We start from the raw sequence: 16,810 nt of genomic DNA on the forward strand, positions 1-16,810 counted from the left end.
GACGAGTGCGAGCAGGCCATCACACGGGACCGTTATAGTTTGTCTTGTAGGGTACGTAAAAGATCTGGCGATAAACGGAGAATGGTAAGAACAGCAACATTCTGTCGCTAGACCAGGGAATGTGAACTTAATACGTCGATAAGTCCCTCTAGTTATCCGCCTAGTCTAAAACTAGAAGACACCGGAGCCGGAATATCGATCTCGCATTTATTCTTTGGAGAATGAGTGACCAACTTCGGATACGCTGACCATATCGAAGCTGTCGCGGCTCAGCGAGTCGAAGTAAGCCGGGTCATCCTGAGGGAGTTTGGATTTCGGAATGTCCTTTTCGTCTTCATCCTCGTCCGTAGAGAAGTCGATAAGCGCGAATTCGGTCTGGTATTCGGTCATGGCAGGGAACTTCTCGTACGTGATCTCGTCGATGGGCGAGTCTAGTAGGCTCGTGGGCTGTGGGCTCGGTTCATCTAATTCCTCAGCTGGGATAGGGACTTCGTATTCCATAATTTCTCTATCATCATCTCCGTCGCCGCGAGATGTGACTTGCACGCTATTGACGCCATGATATTGGACGTTTAGGGAGGTAGTTGACTGACATCTCCTTTCTATCCATTTCTGTAGCCAGCTTTGATTTGGGTACCTCGCCGGTCGGAAAGGCTTCTGCAGACCGCGTAGAGGTTGGCTACATGGATCCTGGGCAAATCGGTATGATCCGTTATCGTACGAACCGGGTTCGGCTTGCTCTCTCTCCCAGACGAAATCTTTGTAGAACTTGCTTGCGAATGCCGTGCTCTTGAATAGGAGATATAAAGACCCCTTTTGGACCCATAGGTCCTCCAACACGTCCTCTGGGTCCGCATACATGGACTCAAGATCGTCAAGGAAGCTAAGCGGGCAGTGTTCCGCGAAATCTAGGAACACGATTAGCCTTGTAAATCCGTTTGAGATGTCTCGAATTAATTCCGGCTCCGTAGGATAGGTATTCGCCTTGACCAGCGAGACCCGAATGCCGTCGTCAAAGATGGATGCTATGTTTCTTAGTACATAGTTGACATACTCCGAAGCCGCAGTGCTGTCTCGAAACTTGACAACTACGGTACGTCCTACGGGCTCAGGGCTCCAAGCTTCGGTGACTGATATTACTTGTCCGCCACGGATTCGCGCCATGATATCACTGATTGGTATATCATCTGCAAATCCGGTCATAGTGATGGTCCGCGATACTGGGATGGATGCTGGGTACGGGTCTGGCGCATATCGGATACCGTATTGGAACATAAGTGGCACCCTACTGCTTTTACGAGCTTTCGTGTGTGAATGGTTGGCAAGAATTTCCCTGTGGCGCTTAGCCTCGTTGGCAAATACTGGGTCGACATAATCGTTATCATCCGGGATGGTCGAGAACGACACATAACCGCCCTTATTCCCTTCTAGCACATATTTCTTGGATGGTTTCCAAAGTCCATCGGCAAGGAGATCCATATCTTCAGTCTCGTGGTGGTGTTCTGAAAGTTTTGATGGGTTTTCAGGGGTGATCTGAGATTTTGAGCAGTTGCCCTCACTGGTAGTTGCTATTGCCGATGTGTCGATATTTCCTCCATTCATATTATCTATTAGAAATACTGTAGGGGCAGGAGCGGGAGGGATAACAATCGTATCAGCATGGAATTCTTGCGGTGCTTCCCAGGTTATGTCTTGACCTAGACAAGTCTTCAATTCCCGTAACTCCAGCGGGTTGGCTGGGTCATAACGGCTCCATTTAGCTGCTATCCTGGCTGCTATCTCCTGTTCTGTATGTTTTCCATGGATCATGCACACTTTAAAAGTACATTCGTACGATGCGAATGGACATGTGTATACATAATCCTCGGAATTGCTATTGGTCTCGGGGAGCTGGCTTTCCATGCTTTCCACCTCAGAATCAATTAGATCGAGGCTACCACAGGGAATATTCATTTGGGTTTGGTAATTTCCTAGGTGGTGGCAATTTCTATGCGACAGATCTTGTTAAGTGTAAGTTTCGAAGATGGGAAAGTACTAGATGTGGATGAAGATCAGGGGAGGGTAGGTCATGTAGTCAAGAGCAGGGGATTATAAAGGTGAACAAGAATTGTATAAACCATGAATGTCATGCAAGAACCAGAAGCTCCAGAACCTCAAGTAGTAGGAGGGAAGAAGTGACTAAGTGAAAGAAGCGAGGTAAGAGTGGCTTTGGTGGAAGAGAACCTGGAACTGTAACGCGACGCGTGTTGTGCGAAAGACTCACCTTGAATTAAGCGTACAAGCACAACTTGTGATCGCTACAGGGTGAATTAAATGATATTTTATCACTATTGGCGCGTTATCAGGACAAAGAAATCAGAAGGAATTCTAATCAAGGTGGACAGGAAATGGTAACAGGTGTAGGAGGTAGAAGATGAAGAGACAGATAGCTAGGAGGTACATAATGTAACTTCTGTTGAATTTCGCGACTTCCTTATCTATATAGATATAATTACAGGCGAAATATGGAATGTACAGGGCAGTTTCCAAGTTTATACAGCTTCGAATGTAGGTACCTACGGCCGAACCTTCTATCTTGAAGGACATCGACCCCTTATATTGTAGTGGCCCGAGCGCCACGTGCAGGTCTTCGTCAGGTATCTAGATTGCATAGATACTTCGGCCTGGGACCCTAACGTACCTTATATCTCCCACAAAAAAATAGGTAAATATTCTTCTAAATTTATTTTGGTAACCAAGAACAAACCATACTAACAAGACTGAGTTTTCCTATCCCTAAGACGTCAGTTTCCAGCAACACAGTCCGAGGAGCAGCAGCTGGTATGTTCAAACTATTACACAGGGGATACTTACTATGACTCATGTCTCCTCCATACCTCTTCAGTACAGGCACAAGGCAGTGGAACTTTAGGTACTGTATAAGTATACCTTTCAGTTGATAACGAGAAGGAGCAGAGCTCATTACCTTCCTTGATGTCTACAGGTACACTGAGCAAGCTGTCGACAGACTTGTACCTACCTCCCACCTAGGTAAATTACTTACACCTACCTAATATGGATGCAGAGTAGTTCCTCCTGCCATAAATCTTATTTGGGCACCAAAGGTCGCCAATATATCCTTGGGTCAGTAATTTCAAGAATCTCAGAGTGATATGATTTGTTCTTGGTTCTCATTATACGCCCTAGGTTAGGTATCTAGTGATGATGGCACCAATGCGAGCTGAAGTTTTCTTATTCTCGTTAACTGATGTTACTAGGAAAATTGGAATATTTCTTATTTCCTCGACAGGGAGTTACAACCATGAACTACATAGAGCGTTAGGTAGTTATTGCGAATTTTGAATACCTGCTTGATGGGTTGGAGGAGAAACATAGGCCTATGGTGAGTACGCGGGCTGGGTAAATATAATATTTGTCGATGAGAACATCAAGACTTTGGACAAGACAAGAAGGGTAGATACCATGTTAGGTAGCCACATGCTCTCATATCTGGTTTAGACTTTTCTGCTGGATAATGAGGCTATTTACCTGGAGCTTGGTTACACAGCATGATAGGGAGGGAGCCTGGCGTTCAAGTCTTGAATCTGTCGTGGAAGTTTCCCATTATCCAAAACGGATCGCGGTCGAGACTATTATACAATGTCTATTTAGGTACAGACCCGCCTACCAGGCTTCTGAGCTGATCACTGAAGATTAGGTACCGGATTGGTTTCCATAACACGGCGGGTCACAATACCTTATCCTACCTACTTATGGAAACGTCACCAGGTTCTCCAAAAACCTTCCGTAACAATATAATAATATACTAACCATTAATTAAGTGGAGAAAATAGACCGTTGTAACCTTTGTTAGGTTATAGAAAGAAGCACGGGCAGGACAACGTAAAGATATCCACAACCAGGAAACGAATTATGCCAACACATCTCCCTAAATCGATTCATACATACCTAGATAGGTCTCATGACATTCCAAAAACATCACTACGTACATATAGGGAACCGGTGAGCGTTGAACGTTACAGCCCGTTGTAGTATCGCCCTAGCGGCCAAGAGACCTCCCTCGGATCCCATGCAGGTGTCTGTCAAGGATACTGTTTAGGTAGGTAGGTTAGATAATAGTTACAAGTTTGCTAACCACATTCAATAAGATTCCGATTGGCTGTGGTTTCGTCTAGTATTCACAGGGAATTATGATGTTGATACTCGGGCAAAATTAGGGTGGTTTTATTTGCATTGCTGATTGACATATAGGGATGTATGTAACGAAGAGGTTGTCTATATTGTGCAACTACTGCCATTACAATCTTCATCGCATTACAGATTCCGATTATTACGCCCGTTAGTATCTTGGTAGATTTTGATGACAACACTTCAACCGTTGTACCACTTAGAAAAAGTTCCAATCTATATCTGCTTACTACATAGCGTATTGATGTATAGTCCGATCTAAATTAGACACCCAATTACGTCGTGTTATATAATGGAATCTTGCTCTGCGACGGACAACGGTTCCCATGACTAGTCCGCAACGCCGTACATGACGGGCTCTTTCCGGTACTTCCGGATTGCCCTAGACCTCCACCGGTGCGTACCGGGACCGGAGGCAAATTGAACTAATTTATAGTAAAAATATGGAATTGGAGTTGATTTATAGAAACCAACAATAACAGACATGTGATCCACTTGTTTAGTTTCCATGTTTGGGGTCCGTGTTATGATATTCCTTCGGGCCCCACATGTGATAGAGTTGATGGATTATCCAGCCTGCAGGAATAGAGGTACCTACCTGGTACGTGTCTAAGGCCAGTGTACCTAGGTGATTGCATAATGGTGAGAGGCATTGCTTTACGCAAAAGAGATCTGATATGTTACAAAAAAAAACCGAACCAATGATCATGCCCTCCCACAGCCCGGGAATAAGCCACCTTACCCCCTGTGTCGATCCTACCGATACTAGCTTCTGACCCCCACTCGAAGCCTTCTCAAGCCGCACGTGAGTCTTGTTTCTGGGATTTTGCCCTAGTTTGCAGTAACTTACATATGATGCTAAGAGAAAGGGTAAAAATGGCCGGTCTTTCCCCTCCGCAGATAATTGCTACTATGCTATATTATCCTATACCGCGCTGTGATTAATGCGGTTTCGATGCAGTCAAAGCAGGTAGCTTGGCACCGGTAATATCGAAGATACGAGGCTGTCGGTGTCAGAAAAGGGCGTCGACGGGCGTAAGGCATGATATCGACGAATAGATCGCCAATATCCATCAGCACGCGCTTGTACCCCCCAAAAATGTGCCAGACCGCTGGGTTTTATCGCAGTCCGCGTGTTCTCGTACTCGGGAGGAACACGCATGGCGAGGAAACTCTTAGCGAGCCTTTTGAGAATCTAGGCCGGGCTGTTCGGCTTACCAAATCGAATGCCCGGGTATGAGAATAGTTGTAGTGGGAACACCGACGACGAAGTCAAGTTCTTCCCGAGTGCCAGCCGATAACTTAAGTGGCCGTTGTCTGATACGATGTATTGGATGGCCTGATGCGTACTAATTCTGGCTTATAGATCCCTTAGCTCCTCTCCGGGGGGCCAACAGATGTACCGGACATACTGCCGAAGAAGGAGAGTTTTACATTAGACTAATAGACTTGGGAGTCTTAGTGTGCGTATGTGCGGTATAAGAGCACGAGGTTGATGGCCGGCGGTGTTCGCCCCTCCTTTTTCCTCCCACTCAAATGGATCCGGGGCAGAGCTGGCAAAGGTATAAACCAGGATTCTGGGGCTCGTCCCCAAACGTTCCCAGCAGCCCAGCAAATAAGTTGGGGGGTTTGAAGCACAACACTCTAGATATTTAACGGAGAATGGTCGAGTCTAACCAAGCTAGCTATGTTCTAACTAGGTACCTCTGTAAATACTACTTAAAACCTAGTCCCCGCCCCCGGTTCCAAAAAACCCGGAATAAAAAACGGAGCCCAGAGTTTTAGGTTCATTCTTACAAATGTGGGACGTGGGGGTTTTTTGTGTTAGTAATAATGTACTCAGGAGTACCTAGGTAACACAACAAGGAGAAGGTGCAGGTGTAGGAGCACGCTAAATGGAGGAAATACCTTATGAGGTACCTACCTAGTGTAGCTTGGGTAGAGGTAACTGTGAGATAACGGGTACGTACCTATCGTACCTGACAAGTACCTAGATATATACTTAAGATCCTGACCTAAATCCTGGAGAGCCCTGACGCTTACACTTTCCCCCCACAGTCCCACAGTGAATGGGATAGGTTTCCACTTTTAATCTTCCCCACTCACCTAGAACCGCCCCTCATTCTTCACCTTTTTTTTTTTTTTTTTTTTTTTGAATTCTTTTGGTCCACTGCTTCGATTCACAGCAGCAACCTGCTTCACCGCATTTCGTCGAACATGGATTAGGTATTCGCCCAACAATACACACCCAATACACACCCTGGCATCCTTTCTGCCCGCCCCCAGGTTTGATCATGACCCTGAAAAATGCTTCCCGCGCGTACATACACCCTATCCATGGAAATACAGACAGAGAGATACAGAATACAACAAGACCCTAGGTCAAAGCGTCAGGCCTGCGTTTCTACGCCCTGCATCCCAATTCCTCATGTCTGCCTGCCTAAATTATACCAAAGGAACCAATCATGATGGTATACCTCAGTAAGTAACGCTTAGGGTATGCACTTGAAGTGGCCTCTGTTGTCAGAGCTGCATCTAAGCCACCGACAAGTCCCAGATGGTACATTCAATCATGCTTCTTTTCTAGTCTCGTCTAGTCTCGCCTCAACTTGGAAGCTTGTCAGGGGAAAAAGTTCAACAAAGCACCTGACACCCCCACGCACTTCGGCACGGCATGGCGTAGCCTTTTCATTGTCATTGCCCAGTCAGGTGAGGCCTACCAATGATATCTCGAGTTTGATGAACTCTTAGCGGCTCTGTTCGGTCGTTGCTTGACCATTCCGAAAGCTCATTGGTCTACCTCGATGAAAGGATGATTTGGATAGCTAGCCAGTCAAGTCCCGTGTTTAGTCCTCCTTCGTCTTATACCTACTAAGGTGGTAAGGTAAGTACCTACCTGTCATCGGCTTGAGCGAAGCAAACACCTAGCTGTACAACTAAACGTACACCTTGTCGCCAACAGGAGAGAAATGTTAAGGGTATTTAAGCCGTACCTTCCCACCCTACAATCGAGGGTGAGGTCCATATGTGCTCCCATAGTCATTCCCCTTAACTCACATTCTTTAGTCTTTAAGCTTTTTCTCCTCTTAAAGGTCCCGTCTTATCCTACCCACATTTCATTATATAAATCAAAAGGAATCCCTTCCCCTTCCCCTTCCCCTCCCCCCTTAGGTTGAACTATCTCCTCCTACTTCAGCATTTCTGAATCTTCAAAGTCTTCGTGAATTCTCTTGCAATTCCATTACTGTTTCCACGTACTACTACGTTTATCTATTCTCAACTCTACAAGAAACTTTTTGCTGTACCTAAACGAACCGATGACGGAATCTCCAGTTCCAGCTCTTCCTCTCCCCCATGGGGTCTACGTTCCCACCGTGGCTTTCTTTAACCAAGATGACGACATAGATATAGAAGCAACCCAACGCCACGCTATTCATCTAGCTGATGCCGGTGTTGCAGGCCTTGTCGTACATGGCTCCAATGGAGAAGCAGTCCATTTGAGTAGGAAGGAGCGCAGCCTTGTTATTAAGACTACAAGGGCGGCTCTAGACGAGGCAGACTACCATTTAATGCCAATTATCGCTGGATGTGGCTCTCAGTCCACTCGCGAGACGATTCAGCTATGCCAGGATGCAGCAAACGCCGGCGCTAACTACGTCATCATACTCCCGCCGGCCTACTACGGTGGACTCCTCAACACGCACAAGATCGTCCAGCATTTTCACGATGTTGCCGACGGCAGTCCAATTCCAGTCATAATCTACAACTACCCTGGAGCTTGTTCTGGTCTAGACCTTTCCTCCGATGCCATCCTCCAGATCGCTAGGCACCCCAACGTCTACGGTGTCAAACTTACCTGTGGGAACACAGGGAAATTGGCTCGGATCGTAGACGGGGCCAAGTCTGGCTTTTTTGTTGCCGGAGGTAGCGCAGACTTCATTCTGCAAGGGCTTGTCGTGGGCGGACATGGTACCATTGCTGGGACTGCCAATTTGCTTCCCCGAGCCTGTGTTCGTATCTGCGAGCTCTTCCATGCGGGTGAGTTGAAGGAAGCCAGAAGGCTGCAAGCGATCGTTGCCAAGGCAGACTGGATTGCCATCCAGACCGGGTTTGCAGGAGTGAAGGCTGCCTTGCAGCACTTTCAGGGATACGGCGGGGAACCGCGAAAGCCATGTGGGCTACCAAGCGGCGAGCAGATGGAAATGATTACAAATGGATTTCAGGAGGCAATTATTCTGGAACAGAGCTTGGCCTAGGGGATACTCTGGGGGGTGGATTTAGGTTATACTAAACATCATGGGGCTCAATTGGGTTCTCACTCCGGGGGTGGGCCACACGCTTGGCGTTATGAGATTGAACGGCGTTACATGGACGGAATAGCGCAAAATTGATGGCATCCAAAAGACCTACTACCAGTTACCCTGAATCTTGGTATGAAATAACATTATGAAAAGCATTTAAAATGGATGCCCGAGTACGAGTCACCCTCAGTTAACGTCGAGAGACTAAAATCTAGAGCTTCCATAAGCTAGGTACCTGTGAATATGATCCGTGAGAGTTCTCATAGCCACATCTTAAGACTCGCCTAGTGTGTAATTAATAATGTTCCTTTTCACTTATTTCATCAATATAGCTTCACTACTTTAGGTAATGATACCTATGGCAAACGCTATAGGTTATAATGATCGGCAATTCGACAAGGTAGGTTGGTCAATTTTAAACTTAAGCGTCTCTAGCGAACCTAACTGCGAGGTTCTCTTAAAATTTGCACAATTGAAGCACCTCCGAAGCTCAAACGGCGTCGACCATGGCGGTTAGGATATCGGCTACCGCTGCCCCATGATTTCCAACGGGCAGCAGCGCCACCAATTCTTCTATGCCACAGCATCACGCATGATCCACGCTGCCACATTACCCCAACCCAGCTTCACATTCATGACGGCACGTCGCATAGCATGTATTACCTCGCCGATCTTCGCAGCCCACATCCATTGGAAACACGTCCATCACCCGAGACAGTTGCAATAGAGGACAGGAACACAAGACCCTTCTGCATCATATACCAAGCAAAATCCTCAGCCGATCACCACTCCGTCCTGTCATAAAATGCAGACGTTGCAGATCACCCAAGCCTTCTTGCTAACCCTGTACCCCGCAGTTCGGACCTTGCAGGCCATGCCGCGCTAATCCTATGAACCGGTATCCCTTGGAGGGAGGGGGGACTTTTGGGGGTTTAGGTACGAAGCTGGATGCAAAGAATAACGCACGATATAACCCTCCGTCAGCGTTTGTTGCGCTATTATTCGCACGATGCCCTCCCTACTACCGACTAACCTATAGGTATAGATAGTATTTGCCCGAGTTGGCGAATGTCATGCATCAAGCAGTAGGTAGTATTCTGTCACCGTGCCTCGGGTATGTAGGTAGGTTACCTATATAATGTCTAAGGTACCTAGGCAATTTTCATCGCCAACGACACCTCGCTACTGTTGGGTACCAACAGACGGTCTGATAAACGCCGCCGGCGCCACCATTGCTACCACCACACACATTGCCTACCGCAGCCATGTGGTTAAAGGATCCCTCGGCAGCCGTTCTCCGCGACTTGGTCTTTCAGTCCATCCAAGACCCCAGCCAAACTCGTTCGTGACCTGGTTCCTCTGCTATCCTGCTGGACTTCCCGTCTTACAAGCCTCGCATTGCTGCAACGTAGTTTAGTAATAGGACGGCATCTTAGGGATCAGTATCCATCAAAAGTGACACCCGCGTGTTGCGATTGCGGAGGCTATCGCGTAAAACAAAAAGAGTGGCAAGAGGTGAAGTGAAGTAAGGGACTCCAACTTCGGGCATTTTGCCCCTCTTCTATCTAGCTCTTCTGTCTGCTTACCTTACCTTAGGTACCTACCTAACCTAAGGTAACTATTTCAGGCTCACATTTCGAAAGCTCCAAGCGGGGAATAAATGGCCGCCGTTATGACGACTTAAGATTATGTGATGCTGAGGGGATCAAATACCATCATACATCCGGGCACTCGGTTTGGTCGCGTGATGGCATTGGACAGAGACCTGGAGAAGTCCGGAACAGGCAACAGTAGGAATTAGGGCTTACACCTGTTATGTCAAGGAAATATAAGAGAAGAAGAAAGAAAAAGCCTCACCAGACCATCTAGTTCTTCCCTCATAGTTTCGTAAGCCCTCTCCGGGATATCAGATTATCATGCGGAGAAAGATCGCATACCCCGAATCCGAACACATTGACAAGATGACCCTTGACCCCCACAGCGGAAAAGGGATATGAGGTTATTCCCCTTCCCTCTCTCCCTTAACATGTTTCCCAGTACATATAAGAGGCCCTTTCACGGTAGTATATCTAGGTACCTACTATTAAATGACAAAAAAGTTACCTTAGGTACTCACAGCCTCGGCCCATCTGATCCCCCAACTTTCCCACCTTTCTTGCCTGTCCAAAGCGCTCACATGCAAACGCGAGATATGGTGTCTAAGCTGATACCTAAAATGATGAACACATAGTACTACATGAGATACGCTGCACGTTAGGGGACAGGCAATGCAACGCAAGGTATGCCGGCACCCGGCAGACGGCCTGATCAGATATGCAAAGAATGAAATGGGGCGTGGGGTTGGCTTCCATTCTCCGTCTCTTTATTTTTATTTTTATTTTCCAAAAAAAAAAAAGTTTCTTTGGTATTTGGACCCCTCGGGCTGCGTGGCACGCAGGGCGCCGATGCAATCAATATGCAGTCAGCACTGAAAAGGGGTTGTTGGACTACCTACAATCCACAAGGGGGACTGCTGCGGGCGGTTACCTAGCTAATAGTTTCGTTCAACCATGGAAATGTTTATTAGAATGAAAAGCGTTGAGTCCAACCTGGGGCAATGATGATAATTATGGTATTCTGTTCGTCCGAAATTCTACGAAAGACCCGCGCAGAACTTCTCCCGCAAATGTGTGGGATAATCCCTCTCTTCATATTTCTTGTCTAAAATAACCAAGAGAGAACTCTTTCCTGGGTGTGGGATTGCCGCGCACCGCGCATGTACTCAGTGTCTTGCTGCCATTTTTATATTTGGAATTTATATGAGAGTGACAACACGATTTGTTTCATTTATATAGCCGAAAGGCAAGGAGCGGAAAATTTAGAAAGGTAAAGGCGTTAAAGATCCTCGTCATAACATCGCCAGACACGACATATCAGGCGTACTAGAATGAACCAACCACCAGCCACATAGATACCTAGATAGCTGTTCGGTTATAGCGGCAGGGTCCCCTTCCCATCCTCTTCTGTTCCGTACCACTGGCGCCGACGAAGATTGGTAGGTACCTAGAGCACATCGCCAAGATTGGCAACCCCTGATACCGGAATAGGAATCCGGACGGCCAGAGACCGGGTTTTACACAAGTCGAGAGAGCGGATGCTCCCGCGTGGGTGTTGCAAGCAGCAAAGAGCTTCGTCAGGGTCAGGCTGCGAGCTGCAGCGGCGACCATTGGATATCTCCGGCTTATGGTTTTTTGCTATGCCAGCAAATCAGAACTGTGATCACGGCTATCTCGTCAAGGGATAATAATAATAATAAAAAGACAAAGAAGGGGCACAAGAAAAGCCGCATCTGTGCTGCTGCTGACAGGAACGCCTGAGAGCCAGGGGCTCCATGTGGCTCTTCTTTTCTTTTTTTTCTTTTCCTGGCTTCCGCCCAGAGTGGTGTGTGTTCACCTTTCGGCCGCAGAGGATCCTTACAGAACGAGGGAAGAAACCCCCACGCCAGGTCACCTTATGTTCCCATTTGGTCATACTTGATCTGCAGTGACAGGTCTAGCGATTACACTAACACGGGAACCACATACCGGGGCACGAATGATATCGTGATGCTGATTTGCTAGTTAAATATCTACCTGAAGACCGTACCTTTGGCTTGTACAAGAACTACTATATCTTCGTGACCTTCCTCTCGGAGTTCACTCCTTGCGGAATGATTAGCCAATAAGGAACCTGTCCTTCGTAGCCTTGTCTGAGGCTGGTGGTACGTTGGTTGTATTATTCTACAAGCTCAATGCCGAAACGGTGTACCTAGCCCAACAAATCTGAAGGCGGCGGACCATCTCTATCCCAATAAATTCATAACGAAGTCTAACATCCCCGAAGTATGAGAAGAAGAAGCAGGTAGCATAAGAACTCATATCGCTACGGTTATTGGCACCAAATATCACTGGCTGTGCTTACGATAGAGTAGAAATTAGGTACCACAAAGCTCAAGGTAGCTTCAGCATTGCTAAACATAATACTTATACTGTGGTCCTTTCAAATCTAGGCCGCTCTATGCTCATGCAAGATTCAGATTACCTAGACTGTGCCCTGCGTGTAGCAAGCGGTCAGGATCAAGCCAATAACCTTCTTTCCAAATAGGTATATCGGGGATCGTCCGAGTCGTTTGAATACCTGGTACGATCTGACGGTGGCCACGGGCGCGCGGGCGCGGATTCGCAAGACCGGCTCCGCGCTGATATACCCAAGACACGATGGCCTACATACCTAACCCTTGCTTAGGAAACGTGCGCATTTCTGGTCATATGAGACATGCATGATCTTAGGTAGCCTAATTCTGATACATCATTCATGCCCTGTCTCACTAAACGTGATATCTACCCGCATTCCGAACGCCTTCTCTCTGCCCTGAGTGGCTCAGTTCTCCAGCAGAGCCCAACGACGCGAGCTGCTTGCGTAATGCCTAGATACCTAACCTAGGTACCTTCTTAAATGTTCACTACCTTAGGTAGGTAAATAGGTATAAAATAGCTCTCCGTACTGAAGGTAGCCTTAGGTTAGGTAAGGAATGATAACGTTTCCACTTACGCGGACAGCAAGCATGATAGCCAGCAACAGGAATCAGATAGGCTCTCTCATCTTCTCGTATCTCAGGACCTTTGAAACGTATGATTTCATGATGTCACTACCTAAACTTGGGAAAGGGAGGGTACATAGGTAGATAGAGCCCAACTTTGACGCTCGTTGAGAAAGGCCGTAATACATTGATTGGGATAAGCATCATATCCCGATGCAGGTAAGCGCGTCTGGACCACACGAGAGACATTGCCTGTATGCAAAACGGCAGCACATCGGTGACCCCCATCATGACGATGCTAGGTAGTTTAGGTACCTAGGTAGGTAAGATTGAAAAAGGAGATAGGTACAGTGTAGTAGGTAAAGTGCCGACTAGGTCCGCCATTGGCTCGTGTCAACGACGAAGCTCTGAAGTTGCGCAAGGAGTAAGACGGGACATGGGGATATGGCCGGACTCCTTAGACCCGACTGGATAATTTGTGCTTTTATATTGGCAACTCGGTGTGGTCGAGCTACCATGAAGACCTAACTATATGCAAGCTAATTCTAAAAGAGGCACGAGTAAATTTAATACATCTATGAGATTCCAAGGGGAAGTTATATCTCTTTGATAACATTAATCAAGTATGCAATTATGTACATAGGTCTCAGCCTGTGTTGATAGCTAATTATTTTGGTGTCACGCGAGAAGCTATCGTTCAAGTTATACTTAAACCGTACCTTATGGAGATTTTCGCCCCCTTTTCCGGGTCGGGACGTTATTTTACCTTTATACTTACCCAATGCTCATACTTACCTAAACTAATACATTCCTCTAGATACCATTTTATCACATTTTAAACATGAAAGTGAAATATAGGGGTTATATTGATGACATTTGTTGGCCTTTACCCATATCGTGGGAGAGGCCCTCCTTATATAGACCTAGTATATAGAAGCTACTGTAAGGAATAGGTACCTAGTCTATTGCCTCTTGATACTAAAGTACGCTGCAGGGAATGCATCGGTAACACTGAATTTGAATGTTATATCTTGTAGTTCAAGTAGGCATCTCTCACGGTAACAGTAATCTATTCCTCACGAAAATGGGTTATAGATTAGGTATGTATCAGGTAACTACGGTATTAACTAAGAAAGGGATATATTAGATAAAATCAAAGCTAACAGAACCAAATATCCATCATAGGCACTGCGAATAGTAATCGTTCTGGAACCTGCATGTTGTTCCGGCAGCGCAGGCAGTGCATCCATTCCAAGTCTTGCCGGCACATTGTCCGTACTTAGCTGACGTACACGCGTTGCCACCGCCAGGAGCGGGTGGTTGTCCGGGTTGCCCACCTGGTAGTTAAGATAGAGTGTTAGCAATGATATGACGAGGAAGGGATTGATGTTAGAAATGGCGATATATTCACCTTGGGGTCCAGATATCAACACAGGGGTACCGGTCTTTGATGTTAGGTCGATACTGCAGGTATTTGCACAAGATCCCCCAGCTCCGGGATTTGTCCATGGGTTCCCAGGAACCGGGTCTGTGCTATTGTAAACAATATCGATCCACTGAATCTGCATCTCCGCTGACTGGCCAACAGTCATGTTGCCACTCCAACTTCCGCCGTCGCTCCAGCTGTTGAACATTATACGGCTCGCGTCGCGGGGTGCTTGAAATTGTATGGAGGACATGAGTTGCCCGTCAACGAACCAGGTTGTAGAGCCTGGAGTCCAGTCCATTCGATGGTATTGCCAATCAGACCAGTCTATACGACTTGGAAGAGATACATTGCGCGTTGCCTGAGGGATATCGCCGGCCTCGTTCCACGACGGCTGGTTCGTATACTGGATCGAGTATCGTGGATCGACGGTTCTAACCTCGAGATCTGCCTCTTGCACCTGAGCAAGCTGTGGCGCTTCGCGGAAAGTGAACATAGCCGTAACAGCTCCTGGTGCACCCCTCGTCCGAGCGTACATGCGGATCGACAAGTACCGATATCCTAGGGACACGGACTCAATCTCTGAGGCTGACTGGAAGTTATCGTGACGCATCGTTCGCATTACTAGGTATGTCTTAGACGATGCTCGGAGATCTGAGTTCCTATCGAAGTAGATGTTGCTGGCCGAGTTCACCATCAATACAGTTGCATCACTTCCAGTGACGTCTGAGCTTCCGTTCATGAGAGCACTATTGTTCCATGTCTGGATCGACCACATACTCGTCCAAGCAGGGTCGTTGAAGTAATTATTTGACACGGGAGCATCGGCGCTACCTTGGGGATCATTAATCGGCGCCGGCACACGTACATGTTGAGTCTGTTCCCTAAAGTCGAAGAAGCGATGATGAGTGAAGTAATGAGCAGTCGTCGTGTTGGTTCTGTAGCAGTTACATCTTGAATCGGTTACCAAGGGGTAGTTTTGTGCGTTGACAACAGCGATCGCTGAGAGTATTGCTACCAACGAAGTAGCGAGTCCCCAATTATCAGCCATACTTAAGGCTTAGAGCTAACCGGGCTTTGTTACTTAGACACTCAAGTTTCCTATTCTAAGACTAAGTTTTCAAAAAGGAGAAACATGTCGCGAAGGTCGCCCGCAAGCGAGGCCACGAGTGATTAAAATACTAGCTCAGAATAGAGAGACGTACACGCATAACCCAAAATATAATACAGAAACAGGGAAACGAAGATGCACCCATGCTGGAGACCTTCATGCCGAGCCCAGCTATAGGTTGCTCACCGGTGGAACGTTCGATATGAGGCCGACGAACAGGATCATGGCTCAGGGAGATCTAGAACTGGCCGGTAAAACGTCTTCTACCGCATTAGACGGCGCGGCTATAGGGCAGTTCAAATGCATAATGAACTTAGTGATGATGAAAATAAGCTTTTCCTGCAGGGAATCGCTTGCGGGGAATAGCCAGATCCGGATCATCGTCAGGGGAAGGGAAAGAAGTAGAATGGTTCGGGTAAATTGTACCAACTCGGGAGCCTTTAATGCCATCGTATTAATATTAGAGACGCGGACGGCATTTCTCGCCTCTCTCGTAAGGGGTTTCTCTGCATAATTCGCAACGTGAGGATAGTGTTGCCGAACATAATTTCTCCAAAATTTGAGCAGCGAAGTTAATATAAAAATGGCGAGCCCTGCCACTCGGCGGACATGTGTCAAGATGCGAGGACGATGGCGTTTTGGATGCTACCACACGGCAACGATACAAGCCAATACGGCCATGAATAACACCACTCCATCATCTTTGAAGAAAGGTGCAGTGGCGCGATGCTACTGCTACACGACGAGCTAGCGTTGGTAACAGCCGACTATAGCATCGTCGAGGCTATGCTCTGTCTCTACCTGCCGAAGTTAATATCGATATTTCATCAGTTACGTAAAAGAAAACGAGGCATAAATACCTTCTGTAGGACTATGACCTCTTGGTCAATTAATTAAAGTCTTGGACGTTTGATGATGGATGATTCATCTCATGACCGAAGGAACTAATAAGGTATTAAACGAAAAGGACCTAATATGGTTGATCTGGATAGCTTATATCCCAGTTTGCAGCTAAAATAGAAATGAAAAGCAAACGGGTTGCTTGATGTTATGATGGAAGCTTACTTACTTGGAAGAGTCCTTGTCCATTCGGAAGATCAAAGTAGATGTTGGGTTATGTACCGGCTGAATTCGTATGCAGACTTGCCGTTTCCATTCATTACATCGGTCCTCACGAGAGGTTTGCTTGGCAATGTCGCCATTTGATTTTCGTTTCTTATAATCTA

The 16,810-nt window shown here is 46.8% G+C and overlaps 3 protein-coding genes across 3 annotated transcripts; 1 reads left to right on the top strand and 2 right to left on the bottom strand.

Moving 5' to 3' along the window:
• Positions 1-93: 93 nt before the first annotated feature.
• F4812DRAFT_69499 (uncharacterized protein) lies at positions 94-2,469 on the bottom strand. Its single transcript, XM_047939322.1, has 2 exons — positions 2,264-2,469; positions 94-2,000 (listed from the first exon to the last, which is right to left on the bottom strand). Exon 2 carries the CDS (start codon positions 1,951-1,953, stop codon positions 208-210), a length of 1,746 nt encoding a protein of 581 aa, XP_047789196.1. The 5' UTR covers positions 1,954-2,000; positions 2,264-2,469; the 3' UTR covers positions 94-207.
• Positions 2,470-7,011: 4,542 nt separating this feature from the next.
• F4812DRAFT_69525 (dihydrodipicolinate synthetase family protein) lies at positions 7,012-8,761 on the top strand. Its single transcript, XM_047939323.1, has 3 exons — positions 7,012-7,072; positions 7,151-7,202; positions 7,255-8,761. Exon 3 carries the CDS (start codon positions 7,506-7,508, stop codon positions 8,442-8,444), a length of 939 nt encoding a protein of 312 aa, XP_047789197.1. The 5' UTR covers positions 7,012-7,072; positions 7,151-7,202; positions 7,255-7,505; the 3' UTR covers positions 8,445-8,761.
• A 5,280-nt stretch (positions 8,762-14,041) lies between these two features.
• Positions 14,042-15,655, bottom strand: F4812DRAFT_69632 (carbohydrate-binding module family 1 protein). Its single transcript, XM_047939324.1, has 2 exons — positions 14,459-15,655; positions 14,042-14,384 (listed from the first exon to the last, which is right to left on the bottom strand). Exons 1-2 carry the CDS (start codon positions 15,522-15,524, stop codon positions 14,227-14,229), a joined length of 1,224 nt encoding a protein of 407 aa, XP_047789198.1. The 5' UTR covers positions 15,525-15,655; the 3' UTR covers positions 14,042-14,226.
• Between the last annotated feature and the right edge of the window lie 1,155 nt (positions 15,656-16,810).

This window comes from Daldinia caldariorum, assembly GCF_022478825.1.
Source record: "Daldinia caldariorum strain CBS 122874 unplaced genomic scaffold F4812scaffold_11, whole genome shotgun sequence".
Taxonomy (NCBI): Eukaryota; Fungi; Ascomycota; class Sordariomycetes; order Xylariales; family Hypoxylaceae; genus Daldinia; species Daldinia caldariorum.

Coding starts and splice junctions, on each gene's coding strand:
- F4812DRAFT_69499 (XM_047939322.1), bottom strand. CDS start 1,953: ATGAATATTCCCTGTGGTAGCCTCGATCTAATTGATTCTGAGGTGGAA.
- F4812DRAFT_69525 (XM_047939323.1), top strand. CDS start 7,506: ATGACGGAATCTCCAGTTCCAGCTCTTCCTCTCCCCCATGGGGTCTAC.
- F4812DRAFT_69632 (XM_047939324.1), bottom strand. CDS start 15,524: ATGGCTGATAATTGGGGACTCGCTACTTCGTTGGTAGCAATACTCTCA. Junction 14,385..14,458: donor GTTGATATCTGGACCCCAAG/GTGAATATATCG, acceptor CTTAACTACCAG/GTGGGCAACCCGGACAACCA.